The sequence below is a fragment of the Scleropages formosus genome, chromosome 15 (genome assembly GCF_900964775.1).
Source record: "Scleropages formosus chromosome 15, fSclFor1.1, whole genome shotgun sequence".
Taxonomy (NCBI): Eukaryota; Metazoa; Chordata; class Actinopteri; order Osteoglossiformes; family Osteoglossidae; genus Scleropages; species Scleropages formosus.
Genome location: NC_041820.1, coordinates 14,130,473 through 14,150,721, shown reverse-complemented (window position 1 = coordinate 14,150,721; position 20,249 = coordinate 14,130,473). Strand labels below are relative to the sequence as shown.

The window sequence follows — 20,249 nt, the reverse complement described above, 5'->3', positions numbered from 1 at the left end:
AAACTTGTTTGGATAAAGAAATAAATACTTGAATACGCATGCAACGTAATAAAAAAATCTTAATGGGATAAGGTGGGCAGGCATAACATGCCCTGTGACACAGACTTTGTTCAGTCAACCCATCCAGCCAACCGCCATCCGTTCTGTTTACTGGCATGCAGATCAACCAATAAATCCCAAGATTGGGGTTATGGGTGGAGTCTTAAAGCCACCCGTGGAGCCAATTAGAAGGCGAGTTCTGTCATGTTTTTTCCCGTTCTAAGCAAAGTTTTGGGTTCTGTTGGCGGCGCTCGCAGATCTGCCTACTCACAACTCCGCGGTTTGGCTGCCAAGAAAAAACGGCAGAAAAGCAAAAAGTAAATTTGCAGAGTGCGTAGAAGACAGTGAGTAAGTAAGTAGGACCAACTGAGCGGGCGGAGAAGCGTTGCTGAGAGAATTAGTGGTGCAACATCACTACTCCAAGTAGGAGCGGACCACCACGGCAACCAGGTAATATAAGGGAGGGAGCGCGATGGATCACCACCATGACGGAGGAGAAAACGACTACATGCAGCAAGAAGACGACTGGGACCGGGATCTCCTTCTGGACCCCGCCTGGGAGAAACAGCAGAGGAAGGTACGGGCTCTTCTTCTTTACACAGACTAATGTAATGGTTGTTCGGTTGCAGCTCGCGAGGGGCGGACAGCGTGTCTGCGCCGCGAGATGCGCGGCGGGAGCGCAACGTTAGCGCGCGCCAGCCTGCCGGCTCTCCGCAAAACTGATACTTGGATTCTCAAGGAATAAGGGGGTTTTAACACATTTATTTTTATAGTATTGCTTAAACAAAAGTTTTATGACGATTAACTGATGAGATATCACGTTCAGAGAACCTATCTTTATTGTCCTGTGTATCCCACTGTGTGGGTACGGTGCTGCGGAATTTTTCGTAGTGTGGAAGATGCCTAGTTTTTTAATATTGTTTTGCTATATCATAATATTCTCAGCTAACAGAACACAATGGTCACCATATACTATTTCTAAGTCACATGATGTTTGACCTGCTCCTGCTACTCTTGGCGCTGTGGTGGTCTGTACACAAAAACACACGACTTACGTCCACGTGAAAAATAAAACAGCAGAGTAGTTGGTTTACTATTTCGCTGTGGTGAACAGAGATATTTTTCAAGTGTAATTTCAAACCGCCACGGTCTGAAAACAATTAGAAGGTGAGTGCAAGCGGCGGTTCCACCTTTCTGGGCGCAACAGATGTGAGGCGGCGCTCGTGCTGCGAAGCGGACCGCGGCTAACGGCGCGCGCTCGGACACCTCCCCCATCCTCGAGAGCCGAGACGAGCGCGAGGGCAGCGCAGATGCTCTTTGTGTGCAGCACGAGCTTCGCTTTCCACGAAATGACAGGCAGCGGCCGTGCGCCGTTTATCGGGAACATGAGAGGTGCCGCTCCCTAGCACTGCTCCTAGCGGTGGATCGTTTCATACCGATAACGTTACTCCTTGAAATGTAAGAAATCCACACAACTAAGCGGATGCATAAAAACACATTTATGCTAGCGTGGCCACATTACGATGGCATTCTTAAAAGCCGTACCGTACCGTACGCGCTCCGTTGGTGTGAAGAGAGTCATGCGGACTACGGGACTCGGAAACTTCCTACACAACTTACTGGGGCCGAAGTTGTGTAGTGATGAAGTGGCGAAGGAAGGGGTGAAATGGGGGGTGCGGTGCAGTGCGGTGCGGGGGTGAAGCGTTCACTCGTTCACTCACGGCAGCTCGCGACCGGGGGAAATGTTCTGGAATCCGCGCGAGCGGGCGCTGCGGTTTGGGCTGGGCCTGCGTGGGGACGCGCTTGCCCAAAAATGGTAATAATCGGCCCCTCTTGCTGCTGTTGGAAAACCTTTTCCCCGATTCCTTTTTTCTTTCCCTTTTTTTTTTCCCCTGCTCTTGAAACCTTCGCCTCCCAATTTCCTGAATTATATCACGCTCAGACAGCTACCGGGGAAAAGTTTTAAACAAAAGTGTCACTCAGGTATGCGGTGTCAGAAGTTGAAAAGTGTACTTATCCTGAGCAGAGTTTGAAGTTTGTGAAGTACTTTTTTTTTTTTTTTTGCCAGGTACACCCCGCATTACTGTACGCATAGCAGATGTTCATAACTTGACGGTTATGTGAAAATGAGTGGCTGCGGTGCAGTTCGCATGGAGGTTCCGATCCAAGGCCCAAGAGGTGGTCCGAAGAGCAAAAGCCCAGCGGAGGCCTCGTTCCCTTAGCAGATGGGTTCCTTACAGCAGCGCTCGCAGCTCACCGCAGAAGAGAAGCTCATGAACACCTGAACCAGATGAAACAGGGCTCTTGACCAGAATTTAAGTAGTATAATTGCAGCCTGGAGGATGCTGGTTTAAGCCCCACTCCCAGTTACCCAGGTTATTCCCCTAAAATACCCTGCGTTCTACCTCATTAATAAGTGAAAAGGTGTAAGTGCCCCTGGATAAAAGTATCTGCTAATCAACAAATTAATAAGGGCTTCTTTGTCTCTTTGTGTGAAAAAGCCTCGAAAAAGCAATTCTACTTATCTGTACAAAATGACAGTAACTTTGGAATTAATAACAAAGGACAAACTGTTAAGCCATCCCCTGACAAGCAATATTTTGTGACCATTAGTTAAATTCTGTATTAATGAAAATAATGGGAAGGTAGATTTCTAGGTTTACTGCAGGTTTTGCTGCTGTGTGAACATTCCTTAGTTTTTATATAAGTGGCTAGTAAAGCGTGTGTATGCTGTGCAGAGTTACCACATGCATGCCTTAACTTGATCCTGAGACAGCAAACAGCCCTCCTTATCTCAGGGGCTGTAATTCTTCCTGCTAAACCACAAGTATCTTAGCTGATCCAAACTCCTGGTTCACCTGGGATTTTTTTCTCCATACATAAAACAATCAAAATGGTTGTTTAATAAAAAGGAGAAGGGGGAAAAAAAAAAAAAAACCCTGACAACAGTAAGGATGCCAACATAAATTGTTTGTGGACCTGTGTCTTTGGATGGTTTCCTGGAAGGAATGACATTGTGCTTTGGGGAGAGCCTGTAACATGAAACAAGCATTGCACATTTCTGTGATTCTTTAGCGGAGCTGTTTGTACATGAACTCTTTCCTGTTGCGACTTCCCTTTGCCTGTGTTTTGCATGTCTCCTGCAGCACAGTGGGAGATTCACAGATCTGGAAGCAGGTCAGTTGTATGGTGCAGGTGTTTACCTAACTGTCTGAAGTTCATGTAAGGTTATGGTAGGTGTTTCTGTATTTCCCTGTGAGCCCTTCCTCATCCTCTGTCATACCACAAAATACAAATGCACACACACATCAGTCACCTTCAGGCTGAGGGTTGTATGGTTTTAGTGGTAAATATATTTCATTACAATTAATCTTGGAAGATACCATGGTACCAACTTTTTTCTATAAATAGTGGCTGTTGTCAAGAATGATGTCTTATAGTATGCAATACTGAGCACATAACTACAGGTGAAATATTGCTGGTTCAAGCCCCAAAAGAGAAATTACTGCTGTATCCTAAACAGGCATTTTAGTATCCAGAGTTTGTACCACAACTTGCTGTAAGGGAGGCTGCTAAAGTGTAAATGTAATGCGATTTAAATAAGCTTCTCTGAGTCACTCTCCACACTTGTGTGCTTTTATCAATAGTGTGGTCAGTAGCACTTTAGATAATAATTAACCGAGATTAATCTGTCATATTTTGCAAACTGAATAATTTAGACATTTCAGTTGTATGACATTGTCTTTGATATTGCCGAACTGGAATTTTCGTAAAGCAGAGGGTGTTTTTCTAAATAGACCTGTAAATACCTGTAGCACTGGACTAAGGCTCTGCAGTGTCTGAATCAGCCCTTCACTACATTTCTTATATCTGTGTGCAGTTAGGACGTAGGAAGGAGGGAGAGGGAGTGGCACAGCAAGTAGCACTGCTGAGGATGGGAGTTCAATCCCTGCTCAGTCTGTGTGGAGTTTGTATGTTCTCCCCATGTATGCATGGGGTTCCTCCCACGGTCCAAAGACATGTTGTCTAGGTGGATAGTGTGTGAGTGACACAGAGAATTTTTTTTTTTTTTTTTTCTCTCTCCACTAATGTATGGTTGAGTAACTCATCCTAAGTAGTGTATCTAGCATTGTAAGTCACCTTGGGTGAATAAGGTGTGGGCTGATAACTGCTGTTAAACTTCTTTTAAACAACTTATCTGGTTCTTCAAAGAAAAGTAGTTTTCTAATGTCTGTCTAAAGGTCTTTCACTGTCTTGGGGTTTGGAGCCAAAAGCCCATATGAAAGTAAGGTATGTTGGAAAAAATGCAATAAAGCCCTGGATAAGAGGATGGTGGAACATGAGCTCCACATATATACACTTCTGTTCCTCTGATGATGGGATTTGTGTCCCTGTATTTCTTGAATGTCATGACTTGTATTCTCTTGCCTTAAATCTCAGTGGCTTTATTTTCATCATACATGTGTATCCCTGCCTTGCTCTTGTTCAGTGTGTCCTACCAGCCTTCCTTTCCCCACTTTACTCTAGGATATTATGGTAACAACACACTGTTTTTATGTATTTTTTCATGGATCAGAGTAAGAGGGATGATGATGAAGAAAGGAAGTGTGTCAGGTGATACATCGTGCTGACATTCCACACTGTTGGCTCCAGTGGTCTCTGCCGCTTTTCCCTGCTTCAGCTGAAAGGTAGCGTTGCATAAACAAGGTCTGGATTCTGGAGTCCAAGTTTTATAATTAACTGACATGTCTTGTTTTCAGATGCTAATTAAGTCCTTTTGGTGAAAAGGAACCCTCTCTGCTTACATCCCAAAGCCCTTTGCTGACATTTTAGTGCCTGAATACTGTGGCTGTCCCCCAACTCGGACCAAACAGGCTTTGCTGACTTGTTAAACTTGTTTCTGTTGTGAATTCACATTTTCTCTTTATTGTGGGTAAAGCATTTCCATATTTGTGGCCTTTTTGAGTTTCCGTGCTTATTTATTTCAGAAATCTCTTCCTAAAGGGTTTAGCAGCAGTGTTCCTGAAGTGAGAGATACTGTTAGAACATCATTTACATTTATTTATTTAGCAGATGCTTTTTCTCCAAAGCGACTTCCAGTGGATACTATGTAGTGTTATGAGCCCACACACCTTACTCACCAAGGTTACTTACACTTCTAGATACACTACTTATAAACGGTCACTCATCCGTACATCAGTGGAATACACTCTCTCTGTCACTCACACATCATGCAGAACAAGCATACAAAAATACAGCGATAGAGTATTAAGACTGGTTCATACCTTCTATACTCAGTTTCTTTAAACTAATTCTGTATTACATATCTTTGTACCCTGAATAAGTCACCAGATGGTTGTGCTTGCCAGCTTGCAACTTGACTGAAATTGCTGATTAAATATTTTGTGAATATTTTTTTAACACCCAACCCGAAGTTGGTTTGGTGAGCAGTTACTGTGGCAACAGAGAACTTTTTTTTATTCTAAAAGTTTTTTCATTGTTTGAAAAGAGAATCATGCAGTCACGCTTTTTTCTAATCACAGTAATAAATATCCAAACTTCTATAGCCACGATCAGCTGTACTGAAATTTTTGCTCTCTGAAAAACTACATTGAGATGTAGCTCAGAAGTGAAAGAATAGAGGCCTGCTGCTCCTTTGTTTATGAAAGCAGTTGAGCCATTTTTGATCTAGAGCTAGAAGAGCTGCAGGATGATGAATTTTTATTTTTATTTTTTTTTTTATTTCCATAATGAGGCTAAGACAACTGTATGTTAAGGAGGTAGGCCAGACTAACTGGTATATAGACTGTATCATGACTATTTGGTCCATCCAGCCCTGATGACTTAAACTTGCCACATTGTAGTCTGTTACATTTACTCTTATAGACCCATCTTCAAGAGATTCAAACTCTGAGGTTTTAGTGTTCCCAAATTAACCTTTTTCTCTGAGTCATCTGCCTGTAATCAACTGAAAGCTGCTAGTGGTCTTAAAAGGAAACCAGTGGGACTGTCTTATAGAAATGTATTTTGAGCAGTTATATTGCAAGTTTGATTGTAGCAACATACTGTGCTATGGAAACCACAAGTGGTGCTGGAAGTTATTTCAAATTACAGTTGATAAAACATATGTGGAAATGTTGTAGCTGTTTGTAGTAGTGTTATTGTTATTTGTCATTTTGGAATACACTACTTTTTCTGTGGAAAAAGTTCTTGGGCACCAAGTAGTATTTTTGTTTTCTTCTACCCTTTTTTTCTTGAATCAGGTAAATATGATAGGCTGTGCCATCAGGTCATTACTAATGTCCCTTTGCTTGTAAGATAAAATAGCTTTTCATTTTGTTTTCTTTTTGAGCCTGTGAAAGCAGATGAGTAGTAAACTGCTTCTGCTGAGTATGATGTGGACATCTACAGATGTTCAAATATATGGGATGTTTTGTAACCAAGCTGTGTTTAAGGTAAGGAAGGTTTTGTTGTTTTTGTGCAAGAGGAGAAAATATGGGAGTGTGTGAGAAGGTCTTCAGATGAAGAATGTTGCTGAAAGATAAAAATAGCTCATATCATCAGGATTGTGGATGAGCACCTAAAAGAATTCTGCAGTGTTTGCTTTTTTTTTTTGAATTATACTCCAACTATGGTTTACATAACACAAAGATTTGCTTTATCTAACAATGTAGAGGTTAGTAATACTCAGGGAATATTAAGTGGTTAAAAATACAAGACTGAGTTTCTAAAGGGTTCTGATTTAAATTCCGGAGGGGTCTTTCTATAGTAAGGTCGAGAAAGGACATTAATTAGCAGTTGTTGGTAATTTAGCCACTGGTGTAAATAAATGAAATTGGCACTAATGTGAAAGGTTTTTAGTTCCAGTGAAGTAATCATGATCAGATTGTATCAATGGATAGGGCTTTACAGGAAATCTGATACAGAATCAGAAAAGGCTTAAATTAGGTTGAAAGTTTGGGGGAAAATGGCTCATTTCCTTGCTTACAGATAAGACTCTGGCATTATACTTCATAGGAGGGAAAGAGCTGGTTCTGCTCTGTGTGTCTGTACTTGTCTTTTGTTTTCAGCACAGCTTCCACATCCATCTCCCTTCTCCATTGGAAAGCTAGCAGCGTCAGGCAGTGGCATGTCTCCAGAGGAGGGCACAGCTGGAGAAGAGGCAGCCCAGTCGACTGGCCCTGCCAGCAGCAGCAGCTGACGCTCATTCAGTAGCCTCGGGCCTGACTGTGGGAGCGCAGGCCAGCGTGTGTTTTCTACTTCTGCCTGATTCAGATGATATTACAGATTTGGGCCCTTCCAGTATAGACTCTTTGACAGCCAGTGCTGATAACCACTTTACAGAAGTTAGTTACTAAAACTTTGTAAATTATTATTAATTAATGAAGACTAAAAACACAAAAATTCCACTCAAGTGTGAAACAGACAAGATTGACATTTGACATTGTGTCATTCTTAAATTTTTTTTTTTTTTTTTTTTTTTTTTCCCCTTCCTCCCCCCTCTCCCCACCCTTTCCCTTTTTTGGTGATGTGTGATGAAAGCCCAGTTCATCAGCACTAAACAAAACACTGAAAAGTGCCACAGCAGTTGCTGCTGAAATAGCAGCAGGTTTGGCAGTCTGAAATGCTTGGTCAGCCAGCCTTTGCTGTAGCTAAACTTGGTATTTAACACATTGAGAGAGACATGAAATGTATTAAACATTAAAAAATGTGTTGAAATGGAAGAAATATGAGAATTTATCCATGTATATACTGTAGCTGGGTGCTGAAGCTTAATACCTTGAGTAAAGGGTGCAATATCATAGTCCTTTCCTAGGTGCCAATTTACAGATTACATTTACTGTTGTTTCTCTAAAGATGTGATTAATTCTTGTATTGAGGTAAAGGTGTATTGTCCTGCACATTACCTACTGGTTGATGTAGGTATGTGTTGCTAGTGTGGTGATGAGAACAAACATTAGTCCTCATAATACTTTATGCAAGTATTTAATTGAAACATGCAAATAATTACACAAGTTTGTCATTTTCTTGAAGAATTTTCGCCATCAGAGCGGAACTTCTCATAACCTAAGAACCACCTGTTTCTCAAGTTTCCCGCTTTGCGTATTCAGACCCCCAAGAAAACAATTACTTCTCCAAACCATTGTGTTCAATTCTCCAAGCTATTTTCTTCACCAGAGACATGAACCAGCATCACAGCAAAAATTACTAGTCTCTAACTGGCACCTTATATTTCAGTGCCTGTGAGATGGCAGTAAAGAAATGTTTTCACATCTTGCATATGAAACAACATTTAAATGGGTGGGACAGTGTCCACGTAACATCGTGAGATCTTGAGCAAGGAAACTAGGAACTTAAGTTGAGGAAATGCAGCACATTTCTTCTTGAAGACTAGTCATTTTCACATTCAGGATCAGCTTCCAAGAGCCTGTGTTAATACAGGAGGCTTTATATCATTGAAAATATTACCTCATTTAGATAATTTGGTAGCTGAGTAGTGGTTAGAGCTGCTGCCTTTAGATCTAAAGGGTTCCAATTCAAATCCCACCTACTGCTGTAGTACCCCAAATGGTGCCAATAAAGTTACCCAGCTGTATAAACAAGTAAATAATTGTAGGTAGATTAACCTTGTAAATTGCTTTGGAGACAAGTATCTGCTAAATGAATAAATGTAAATAATTAACTACAAAAAATGATAGTCTAGCGTATGAGAAATAATAATAGCTACTGGAAAACTGAATTGTGTGTGTGCAAAGTCTGTCTGAACAGTAGTCCTGCTTGTTTACCTCAGACAACTGAAACTAAAAACTGAAGACAAAACTTGGGGGGGAAGGTGGAATAACTTCCAGGTGTGTAAAACTGACACGCTTTATTGTGACTGATAACAAAGTACCCCATTTGCATTTGTACAGTGTCTAGGAAATGAAAATGAATAACTAAAATAACTTGGAATTCAGTGGAGTTGACCACTTCTACATAGCACAAGAGAAAGACAGTTCTTTCTTGAAGTCAAAGTAAATTCTGTGAATTGCAAGGCAGTGTAGAATGTTTTTTTTCATGGTTCAGTTGGTAAGAAAAACTTAAAACATGCAGGTTTTGACAGATGCAACTGAAGAATCCTGTTTTTTGGCATCAGCTTTTGTGGTTGCCATGGTAACCCTTAAGTCAGACTGCAGCATTTTCATATGAGAGGTGGTCTTTATTTACTAAAGAAGCTTTTTGCTCATTCTCTACATAGTTCCTAGTTATCAAACCCAAAGTCACACTGCACAACAGCATATAGCGGGTAATACCTACCTTGGTCTGCTGTGTGGACGCAGTTGGGTATTAGTCTCATTGGGAGCTTTGTGTACAGTGCTTCAAAACAAAAGCAGTAATCTTTTTGTGACGCAACTTTTTTTCCCCTGCTGGTAGACAGAACCACCAGCTGTCGCCACAATGGACGGTAGCTGTGCATCTACACATGGGCAGGTTCCACTGAGATGGTGCAAAGATGGGTTTCTCTGCGAGTGAGAGCAAAAAGGGAGGCAGCTGGGTGAAGAAACAGTAGAGAGGGTCCCCTTGAGCTCCTTCCTTAGCGACCGTTTTGAGATGCCCCAACGGTTCCTGTGTGCTTCTTGTCCCTGAGCTGCAGAAGGTGTGCTGTGAGGGGAAAGTGTCCAGTAAGGTTTTCTTAAATGCGGCAGTTGGCAAATTTTCCACTTGCGCTCAAGCATCCCAGACACACAGTAAAACAGTTCCCCGCAGGGAGTCTTTGTGTTTGATAGACAAGAAGTAGAGGAAGAGTATGCAGTAAAATGACGTGCTGAATTTTTCATGTTCTGCTTATGAAAAAAAGCTCAGTTATTCTTTCAGGCATATTGTCTTGAAATATGTTGCTAGCACAGCAAGTGTTATATTTTTTGTTTCCAAAACTGAAAGTGCTTTATTAAGATGATTAATGTCACTGAAATAGTACATGCAGTATATTACATAAGCTCTATGTAAATGACCATTAAAATGGTTGTTTGAAAACACTATTGTTGCAAGATGCAAATTAGTGAAGTGATAAGTAAAAATTAATGAGATTAACATGCTTATGCTACTAGACAAGCCTTAAGCACTTTGTTTAATGGGAGTTCATACACTCTTCATTAAAATGTAATTGTTTTCTTGCAGGGCAAACATTATACCTTTATTAGATTTTACTCAGCATATTTTGTGCAGTGTGCCATGCTGTTAAAATAGGAGCAATTAAATATATGCTACTATAACATACATCTGTAAAACTAATTTGACAGAACATGTACCAGTTGATATGTGTGATTTGAGTTGTTACAATTTTTGAAAATACTTTTAATACAATTAATGAAAATACCTGACTCCAGTAATATTGGAAAATCAAAACACTGCTTATAAAAGAAAAAAATTATACTTCACTCTTAGTATATCAGGAAACAAATCTAAACATTTTACTTTCATATGAGATAAATATCAAAGACTTATTGTAAGAGTATGCCTGTTGTGTGTGAATTATACATATTTAGTTAAATCTTTGCACTGCTTCCCTTCACTATATCAGCCTTCTACGAATTAGCCTGACATCACCACGGGGTCTGTAACGTATATGACTTGCAGCTGGGCAACACATACAATACAGTACACATGCAGTAGCTAATAAGAATGATCAGTTCTGCTCATCCAAGCTGTTTGCTCTATAGATAGTTAGATAGCTGGTTAGATTTCTTGGCTAAATAACGACTCGAATAATATAGCTAGGTAATTGTAGGCTGTACACTTGTCTCATACAATGTAGTACCATAAAAATGATTGTCTCAGCCATTTAGTTGTGAATGGTTATCCTATTTATTCAGCTGCCAAGGGTAAATGTTTAACATAGTAAATGGTAAAAAGTGTGCTGTTTAAATCAGTGGCAGAGACTGTATTATTTGAGGATTACCAGGCTTGATTGACTCACTGGGCCTCTTTCCAGATGGCAGCTTTTTTGTGCAGAAAAAAACAAAACAAGTGTTTTTGTAATGTTTTCAAATGAGTAATTCACTTTGTACAGATCTGCATTCCATGGCTCCTATAGGGTAGGACTGCTCCTCCCCAACTTAATAATGTTATTTCATATTAACACATGAACTTAACATTTTTGTTTTTAACTAGCAAACAGATAGCAAATTGACATTGTTCCTCTTCGAGGATTCTGTCTGCAACAGTCCTAGGAGAACCCGTTTGCTTCTTTACTGATTTAGAGGTGAAATGTTTTTCTTAACATGTTCCATTATAACGTTTTGGCTCAAGTACAAAAAGCTGTTGATATTGTCCAGTATCAGTATGCATTTGAATAACCTTGAATAGTCAACATGTGTTGCCTTCATGTGTTTCTCAGCTTAAACTTGACCCGAGTTTCAGTTTTAATGACTTAGCTGATGTTTCAGAAGCTTTTTTTACACCCTAAAAAAGCTTAAGCTTTCAGTGTTAAACATTCAAAAACTTTTAACAAACTTGGATAGTTATACTAAGTGTGATGAGAGGAAATGAGAAGTAGTCACATGACTCAAGTGTGGGGATATTTCCACATGGGGCAGCTTTTGGGCATTAGATTACTGTATTATTGTACTTGTTTCTGTCCCTCCCCTTTTGTCTGACTTTTTCACTTTTTGTGGAGTTTTTGTGTAGTACCTCATTCATGAATATGGTTCTAATTAATTAACTTGACAGTCAAGTTTTTCTTTGCTCTCTACTGATTAGAGTAGATAGAGAGCAAGAAGATGGATCATGTGGAGTCCCAAGGGAATAATACACACATTCATATTTTGTGTGCAGTGCGAAATTCCAGGGCAGGAATTGCAGAAAGTAGCTGTACAGAATTGTCCCACTGTATTCCTGTTAATTATTAATTATTGCTTTCTACTTCCATTACTTCCCATTCTGTAGGAGATGGCCTGCATGTTACTTTATTCCTTTTGTGCCTTATATATGAGACATGTAAAAAATTGGCAGCTGCCTTAAAAACTGTTCCTGTATCATCTTTCCCCCACCATCTGTGTGTACATGTGTGTCCCTTATTCTTGGAACTAGGATGACTTTAGTAAAAAGATTGCACTAATATGGAGTTGACAAGAAGACAGGAAGTGTTTTTTTGAGCTGATGGATGAAGAGGCGAAGGAGTTGGAGAGCGGGACAGAAGGAGACAGGAACATAAGGGAGTGCATGACAGAGAGGGATATGGCAGCTCTGCCTTACAATGTCTTGTCTCAGTATAGAAAGAAGAGATGTTCTTCATTTATAACAAGCTAGGAAACTGAAGGGGGGGGGAAAAAAAAAAAAAAAAAAAACACTGACTTGAAATTTATTTGGGGGAAAAAAAAAAAACATGAAGTATGCATTATGATATCCATTTCCCAGAAGGTGTGCTGAAATAAACCATTGTTTATAACCATTATCTTCAGTGTTCAGTTTAGGTTATTTAATCATTTAATTTCTGCATCATTGAATTTTAGCTGTTGTACAACTAAGTTTTATGCAGGGAGATGAATGAGAAAAGCAAATCCTAACCCTTATACCATACAGAAAATATCATTGTTAATGTGTTACATATGGGGATTTGCGAGTGTGTCTATCGTTTACCCCCAGAGTTGGTGCTGGTGTTATGTTTCAAGGGGGCAAAAACGATTGTCCAGCTGCCTGAGTGTGGTGCATGCAGAGGATACTGATCATAAGCTTCAAATAAAGGGGTTAAAAAGCAAAGAGGAGTTGTATGAGTCTGTTGCAGTCTACTTAATTGTCATTAGAAACCGATACAGTACCAGCAACTTCTTAGCAGTGAAATATAAGCGGCTTCCGCTTACCACGGTGTTTGAAAACACCGTGACTAAAATCACGCAACTCTTGTAACACGCAGCCCCTGTAGATTACATCTGTCTTTGTCATAGAAATCCCCTAGAAGCTTTTGGCAAGTTATCAGACAAATCCTGCAAATGACACACATCCAAAAGAGCTCTCTGTACACATCAGCTATCCTAGAGTGACTTTCCGCTGGGGTGACGTCAGCACGGGGCCTCTCGGCCTTGGTGCCAGGCCACAGCTTTTAAGTGGTTCTTTGTGGCAACGCAACGGAGCTCTGGTTTCGGAGTTCCTGGAGCTGGGCTGCGGCGAAGCCTTCTCTGTCTCGGGGTGGAAACGGGGAGCCATCTCCAAGCCCCTGTGCGTAGCTATGCCAGGACCTTGTAAAAGCCCTCTTCAGGGGAGTCCTTTTGGCTCAGAGCTCGTGCCTGCTCCTGTTTGACTTCTGAACATTGCGCACAGCTGTTTGCCATCAAGCTGTTGAAGTGCCAGGGATGCCTGGGAATCCAGAACTGTGGCGGCAACGCTGGCAGTCTCTGTTTTGACACCGTGGCAACTGGGATCCAGAATACAATTAGTGTGTCTAGATAATAATTTGCGTTACATTTGGTTTATGTAGACATGACTTGTTTTGTTGAGCATAATCATTATCACTGCCTCTACTTTGCTACAGACATTCACAGCCTGGTGTAACTCCCACCTCCGGAAGGCAGGGACACAGATTGAGAACATTGAAGAGGACTTCCGTGATGGTCTGAAACTTATGCTGTTGTTAGAGGTCATATCAGGTGAGCACATTTGTGACAATATCGCTAATAAATTGTGTGCTGTTGTACATCGAAGATGACTGTGTGATTGCTGCTGCATATTCCTGAAAGCGCTATTGTAAGAGTTCCACCACTGAAGTTATTTTGGACAAAGGTGTCAGTTAAATGAAGAACTGTGCAGAAAAATGAAAGCAAAATCCAGTTCTAACAAAGCAATGGATCACACACTGCCACTGCAGTCATTTGTTCTTCAGAAAACAGAAGCACATTCACTGTGAAACCGTGTTTCCATATCGATCCTTAAAACGTCCACTTCTTCATCCAGGAGAGCGATTGGCGAAACCAGAGCGAGGGAAGATGCGTGTTCACAAGATCTCCAACGTGAACAAAGCTCTGGACTTTATTGCCAGCAAAGGAGTGAAGTTGGTGTCCATTGGGGCAGAAGGTAAGCCCATTTTATTGAGAGAGAGTCAGTTTTGGGGATCCTTCTTCCACTTTTTTTTCCCTTTCACTTTTCAGTGTTTCAGGTATAATTTTGATGTAACAAAGACCTGCCTGTCCTTATATGAGAAGAAATGCAATGATTAGGGAATTTACTTATGGTTAGGGATGTGCTCTCTTTGTTCTGGATGTAATAAGATGACATAGGGCTGTAGAGTGGAACTTGTCTATAGTGTACGTAAAAGGATATTTTTGGATGGTATTGTTTCTGAACAGCGAATTTTGTTTTTGTGAGCACTCTGTTAAGATTTTATCCTGTAGGAACTGGGAATTTTGATTGTTTGTTTGGTACAAAAAAACCGTTCTAAAAATAAGATCTCAAAGCACCATGTTCCACTGCGCAAGGCCTCAGATTCTGACTAGACTGGGGAGAAAGCACGCTTCATATCTTTCAAAAGCAGTTTTTCTTTCAGTGTTTCTGGTTTCCATTTGGTTTATTTGCTTGCTTTCTCACTCACCCTTAAAACTGTTCTACCTTTGCCCATTTGTACTGCTAGGAATTTCCAGATTAACATGCATTAAGTCTTTACTGTGAAGTGCAGAAAAGATTAAAGGTATTTTCTCTATTTATTTCTGTTAATTACATAATACATAGTAAAGTTGCCTAGCTTCTTTCACAATACATGCTGCAATGCTGCACTCAGTCTGATAAAACTAACCTCCCCTTTTGAGTAATATTCGATAAGCAGGTGTGCTGCTTAAGTTTGTATCCCTAGGTAAGTACTGTAATGACAAAGGGCAGGTACTTATAACGTGAAGAATGCTAGTTGAAACCCCACTCCGTGTTATGCCGTCTGTCTGTCGTGGGATGCTCTTTTTGTTTACTTTGAGCTGTATGCATGACAAAATGAGGAAAAACAAATGTGGTTTTCACTGCAAAATAACTTTTCTGCGATGGATAACTGTCCCACTGTTTCTAACGGGTTTTGTTCAGCACACACAATTTCACTGAAACTGAATTGTAATCCTGCCCCCTAAACCCCATGAGGAAAGTCTTCCTGTTATGAACACTTTCTTGCCATCAGCAGAAAAGAGAAATCATAAAATCCAGACTGTAGTTTGCGAGCCTGGTTTGAGCTGCTGTTTGGCCCTGTCTGTGAGCCACAGAGCACTAAAGTGGCTAACTGTGGCCTTAGGGTTTCAGCTGGCCTGACCTGTCCTCCGCCCCACCAGGGTTAATCCCTGCACAGGCTTGAATAAAGGGTACTAAACCAGGGCTGCATTCCAGACAGATTAGCTGGCTAGAATCCCCTCCTGGATATACAACCCTGCTGGCCTGCTCACCAGTAACGCAGAGCACAAAGCTGTGTTTACAAAGGCAGGCTTGGCTTGGGTGGGGTGTGGCCCTTGGGGGGGGTGGAAGGCAGGTGGACAAACGGTGCAGAGAAGATGCTCTTAAGTGGATTTACAAAGGATTTGAACGGCACTTCTGGATTAGTTGCTTCTTTGCCGTACAGATTTGGTTATGTTTATATAGTATATTTTACATTTTCCTGTTGCTGTTTTGTATATAATCTCTTATGCTAGAATTGTCAGTGTTTACATGTCAGCTTGAACCATAATTATGCTATATCTATATATTGTGTATGTACATAAAGCACTGTACTCATTGCTTTTCCCCATTCTGACTGTAAGTGAACTATGTTTACTATTGGAGCAGCTGGTAGTGTAGTGGTTAGAGCTGCTGTCTTTGGACCCAAAGGTTTCAAGTTTGAACCTTACCTCTGGCTCTAGTACTCTTGAGCAAAGTGCTTACCCTAAATTGCTCCAGTTAAAAAAAAAAAAAAAAAAACAACCCAGCTGTATAAATGAGTAAATAATTGTAAGTACCTTAACATTGTAAGTCACTTTGGAGGAAAAGACATTAGCTGGAAGAATAAATGTATTGCATTTTGGTTACTACTAGTGAGTTCACTTGCAGAAATTCAGCAGTTGTTGTGATAGAAACGGTGTGTTCGTGTATTCCCTTTCAATGGTACTTTTTTTTTTTTTTTTTGAATAAAAACCTTTGAATTTGAAACTAGCTACGCTTCAGATATTTAGACAAATACAAGTGTATTTAAACCTACTAGTCTCACTGCATCTGAAAATACTACCTCAGATGATTTTTCTTTTGAAAAAATTGCAAGTTTACTTTGTGTAACAAAACAATTTCCTCAAAAACCTGAAAAGAATTACGTCTCACGTAAAATTGACGTGAAATATAAAAATGTTTCACACTTGCACTTCACACGAACTACCCACTGTACAGCTTCGTAACATTAGTCTTCACGGCTTTTGATGGGTGTTACTTTTAATGAAGCAGAAACTGCAAATGTAAAAAGTGTGAAGTATGTTCAGCATAATACAACAGTCCTCAATCCAGCCTAGTGTTTATATTCGACCTCATCATTACAAATGTTTCCAACGAGTACATAAGAAGAAATTCATTGTATTACAGCAAAAATGTTAAAGTTGAGATGTGTTTTTCTGTAAGTGGATGCATATTGTTCTTTGACCCTTTTAATGTTGTTACCCCTTGGTACAGTACTACATCAACAATCTTTTTTTTCCTTTTTTTTTTTTTTTTTTTTTAAACCTGCTTGAATCAGAGGAAAGTGTAGGGTTAATGGATTTTGAATAATGAAAGTGAAAGTTGATTATTTGAAGCATAAGCATAATACCTTGGTTAATGAAAAACACACTGAAGTGTCAGGGTACTGTGGAAGCAGTGTTATCAGGGTAATTTGTGTTATGTTCTTTTTTTGACAGAGATTGTTGATGGAAATGCTAAGATGACCCTTGGAATGATCTGGACCATCATTCTCCGATTTGCCATCCAGGACATCTCTGTTGAAGGTATAGGGGATATCTACTAGAGGGAAAGTGAGGGCTGAAATGGTCGTTGCTGGGGAGTGTTCACTGAATATGAATGTGACACATGAAGTCGTGATATTTCCACATTATTGTTTATAAAAAAGACTAATCGTAAGTGAGTTTATTATAAAAAGTATATTTTATACATAAGCCTAGTTGTTGAGCAGACAATGAACCCCTAAACCAGTATTTTTATCCAGATAGTTTTTGTACACTTTTACATTTCACTTGAATTTTTCTATAGTTGTACAGCTAGATACTATGTTACAAGAACTCTGGATAAATGCCTTGCTCAAGGGTGCAACTGCTGTTAACCTCTGTCTGTAGAAACATCAGCCAAAGAAGGCCTGCTTTTGTGGTGCCAGCGGAAGACTGCTCCCTACAAAAATGTCAACATCCAGAACTTTCATATCAGGTAGAACTGTTTTCTCTTTTGTGTTTCTGCATTGTCCTTAGCTGCAATGTCAAAATTCAATAAAGACCTCAACAGCAGAAAAAAGATACTGCACAACTGCTCATTTTTTTTGCATGCTGAAATGGATGAATAGTTTCATTATACTATTTCAGTACTTCATTAAAGATTATCATGTGATTACTCCCTGTATTCTCAAAAGCACTAATGTATTGTTAGAATCCTGGAATTGTAAGTTGTCTTGGACAAATTCTTCAACTAAATGAAGGATAATGATCATAATAATAATAAGCCCTTTCTTCTTTTTCTCCCCTTACTTGATTCTTCCTTCTCAGTTGGAAGGATGGGCTGGGATTCTGTGCACTCATTCACAGACATCGTCCAGAGCTCATTGACTATGGGAAACTTCGCAAGGTGAGAGAAGAACTGTCAACGGACATTCCAAAATGCAGAGATATCTGCAGTCAATAGTCAGATGACACAACAAAAGGTTCAGTCTGTTCGTATCTGGATTAAAATGATGTCCTTCCTCACACTCTGCAAAGCTCAGTGTCATATGACCGTGTCATGTTCATTCAACTCAATAACATTAGTAGCACTTCATTAAGCACGTTTTTACCATATAACTGTTTAGTGCAAGATCAACCAAAATGTACTAAACATTAATATTACAAGAGGATGAAGTGTAATGTACACAGTACCATTTAGGCTATGAGAAATATGCAGCATATGCACTTATTCTTTCTGTACTCCAAAAGGATGACCCCATGACCAACCTGAACACAGCTTTTGATGTGGCTGAGAAGTACCTGGACATTCCCAAAATGCTGGATGCTGAGGGTAAGATGAAAGATAAGTGCATAGAGTGGAGGGGGGGTTTGCTGATGCCTTGTTTGACACACCTGGCTGGCCTCTCTGGAGGTCATTTACCATTCACAGCAGTGCAACTTTTGACCTTTCAGGAAGATCTGAGGCATCAGAAAGCACCTCTCCCCTTGCAGACAGGATTTTCTATCCTCCTTTTTTGTCTCACTGTCACATTTTAAATAGCTTTGCAGTGTGGCCAGTTCAGGTTTTTGAAATTTAACAGTGTGCTCATATTAAATTACACAACGTATGGCAAACCTCGGAAAGTGTCAGAATGACACTTTCTGCAAAGCATTTTTCTTAAATCTTTTCTTGTGCAGTTTTTTTTTTTTTTTTGCCGTCATCATGTCCAGGATGTTTTTCTTTATGTTCACCTGATTATATGTCTGAATTAAGCAGAAGCACGTGAAGTGTAACATTCCCTGTAAAACTACAAAGCAGCCTTCCACTGAAAAAGACCAAAACCACATTGCGGTCCATTCAAACATGACTCAAGATTTTAAAATGCATTATAGGAGCCCGTGATCAGAGATGATGTGCAGTAATGAGCCTTTGTTCTTAACAGCTTTGACATAACTGCATGGATGAGAAGTTGGATTAATGACAAAAAAAAAATAAATCCCCATTTTATGACCTTGGTCCTGGTTTTGTGATGGTCTTGTGTAATGTGGCCGCCGCCCCCAACTTCCATTTTTTCCACAGACATCGTGGGCACTGCCCGCCCGGATGAGAAGGCCATCATGACCTACGTGTCTAGCTTCTACCATGCCTTTTCAGGCGCGCAGAAGGTATCCCAGGATGCATTACTCCTGCTGTTCTTTCCCCAGCTCCCTGCTGTGGTTACTGTGCCTCTGCCTCCTAACAGCACTATTCTCTTTCTGCAGCATACAGCTTGTTCCAGAGGGGTTACTGTCCTCTCTTCGCATGGTTCAAATTACCAACTGCATGATGGGAAATATACCACCCTGACAATAGTGGGCACAAGCAGATCTCCAGCACATAATTTACAATTAAATATGTCCTACCTCCTGATGTCCCTAAATTCCTCTGTTATGGTTTTGTTCTTATTTATAACTTGATTAGATTGCAGGGTACCTTTACTAATGGGCATATCTTCTTTCTAGGTGTTTTAAACTATATAATATACAGTAATGTCAAAATAGTGTTTTTTGGTGGGGTTTTTTTTTTTTTTTTTAACTGCTATAGTTTTGTTTTAAAAGACAGCTCCTTATTGCGTATTAAGAGAAATGTTTTCTGATGGGGGGGGGAAGCCTTACATTTTCACACAATTTGGAGTTGGAATGAGAAGTGTATTTCAAGTTCATAGAGGCTTCTTTTTCAGCATTCTTTGTGACATAAAAAGTTATTTTGACAGCAATAGACATGTTTTTATGTTTTTATTTATTTATTTATTTTTTTTTTACTGAATACGAGTTGTGGAAGATTGTAGATAGCTAAAGAGTGCTTCAATACAGCCTGATTTCATTTAAGAGGAATGTAAAATGGTAGTAGCAGTTATTCATCCACCAAAAGGTCCTGTAAAGGATAGTCTTGATTCCTGAAGGTTGGCCAAATACGAACAAAACCATAATTGGTTGTGTCAAAAAAAAAAAATAAACTAACAAACCTGTCCACCGTATTGTTTCTGCTATTTTAGACTGTGTGTGCCCACTGCATCCCCTCCTACTGTTTGAGCCCTTCTGCTGCCTTTTACCTTTGCACATTTTTACTCTGCACCTATTTCTTTCTCTTTCCACCCCTTTTTCCCACTTTTCCCGGGCAGACGTCATTAGCACCTTGAGGCCAGATGAGAAAGCAGTCATGACCTATGTATCGTGTTACTACCATGCCTTCTCAGGCAAGCAGAAGGTGAGCTCCACCCAGACCACACCTCTGCCCATCTCTTTTTTTTTTTTTTTTCTCCCCCCTCTCAGGGAGTGAGTCACAGGAAATGCTGTCACTACAGTCATCCT

The 20,249-nt window shown here is 40.1% G+C and overlaps 1 protein-coding gene across 6 annotated transcripts in view; it reads left to right on the top strand.

The window, feature by feature from the left end:
- The first annotated feature begins 250 nt into the window (after positions 1-250).
- The window catches only part of actn1 (actinin, alpha 1), a 31,478-nt gene continuing 11,479 nt past the window's right edge, over positions 251-20,249 (top strand). For 4 of the 6 annotated variants that reach the window (XM_018727420.2, XM_018727419.2, XM_018727423.2 and 1 more), the window contains exons 1-8: positions 251-616; positions 13,547-13,661; positions 13,966-14,085; positions 16,893-16,979; positions 17,325-17,412; positions 17,745-17,823; positions 18,168-18,249; positions 18,979-19,064. In XM_018727420.2, the coding sequence (XP_018582936.2) occupies positions 512-616; positions 13,547-13,661; positions 13,966-14,085; positions 16,893-16,979; positions 17,325-17,412; positions 17,745-17,823; positions 18,168-18,249; positions 18,979-19,064 (762 nt within the window). In that variant the 5' untranslated portion in view covers positions 251-511. Of the gene's footprint in view, positions 617-4,622; positions 4,728-13,546; positions 13,662-13,965; positions 14,086-16,892; positions 16,980-17,324; positions 17,413-17,744; positions 17,824-18,167; positions 18,250-18,978; positions 19,065-20,059; positions 20,146-20,249 lie in introns of those variants that run through there. The other 2 variants (XM_018727424.2, XM_018727422.2) reach the window with 2 other exon arrangements.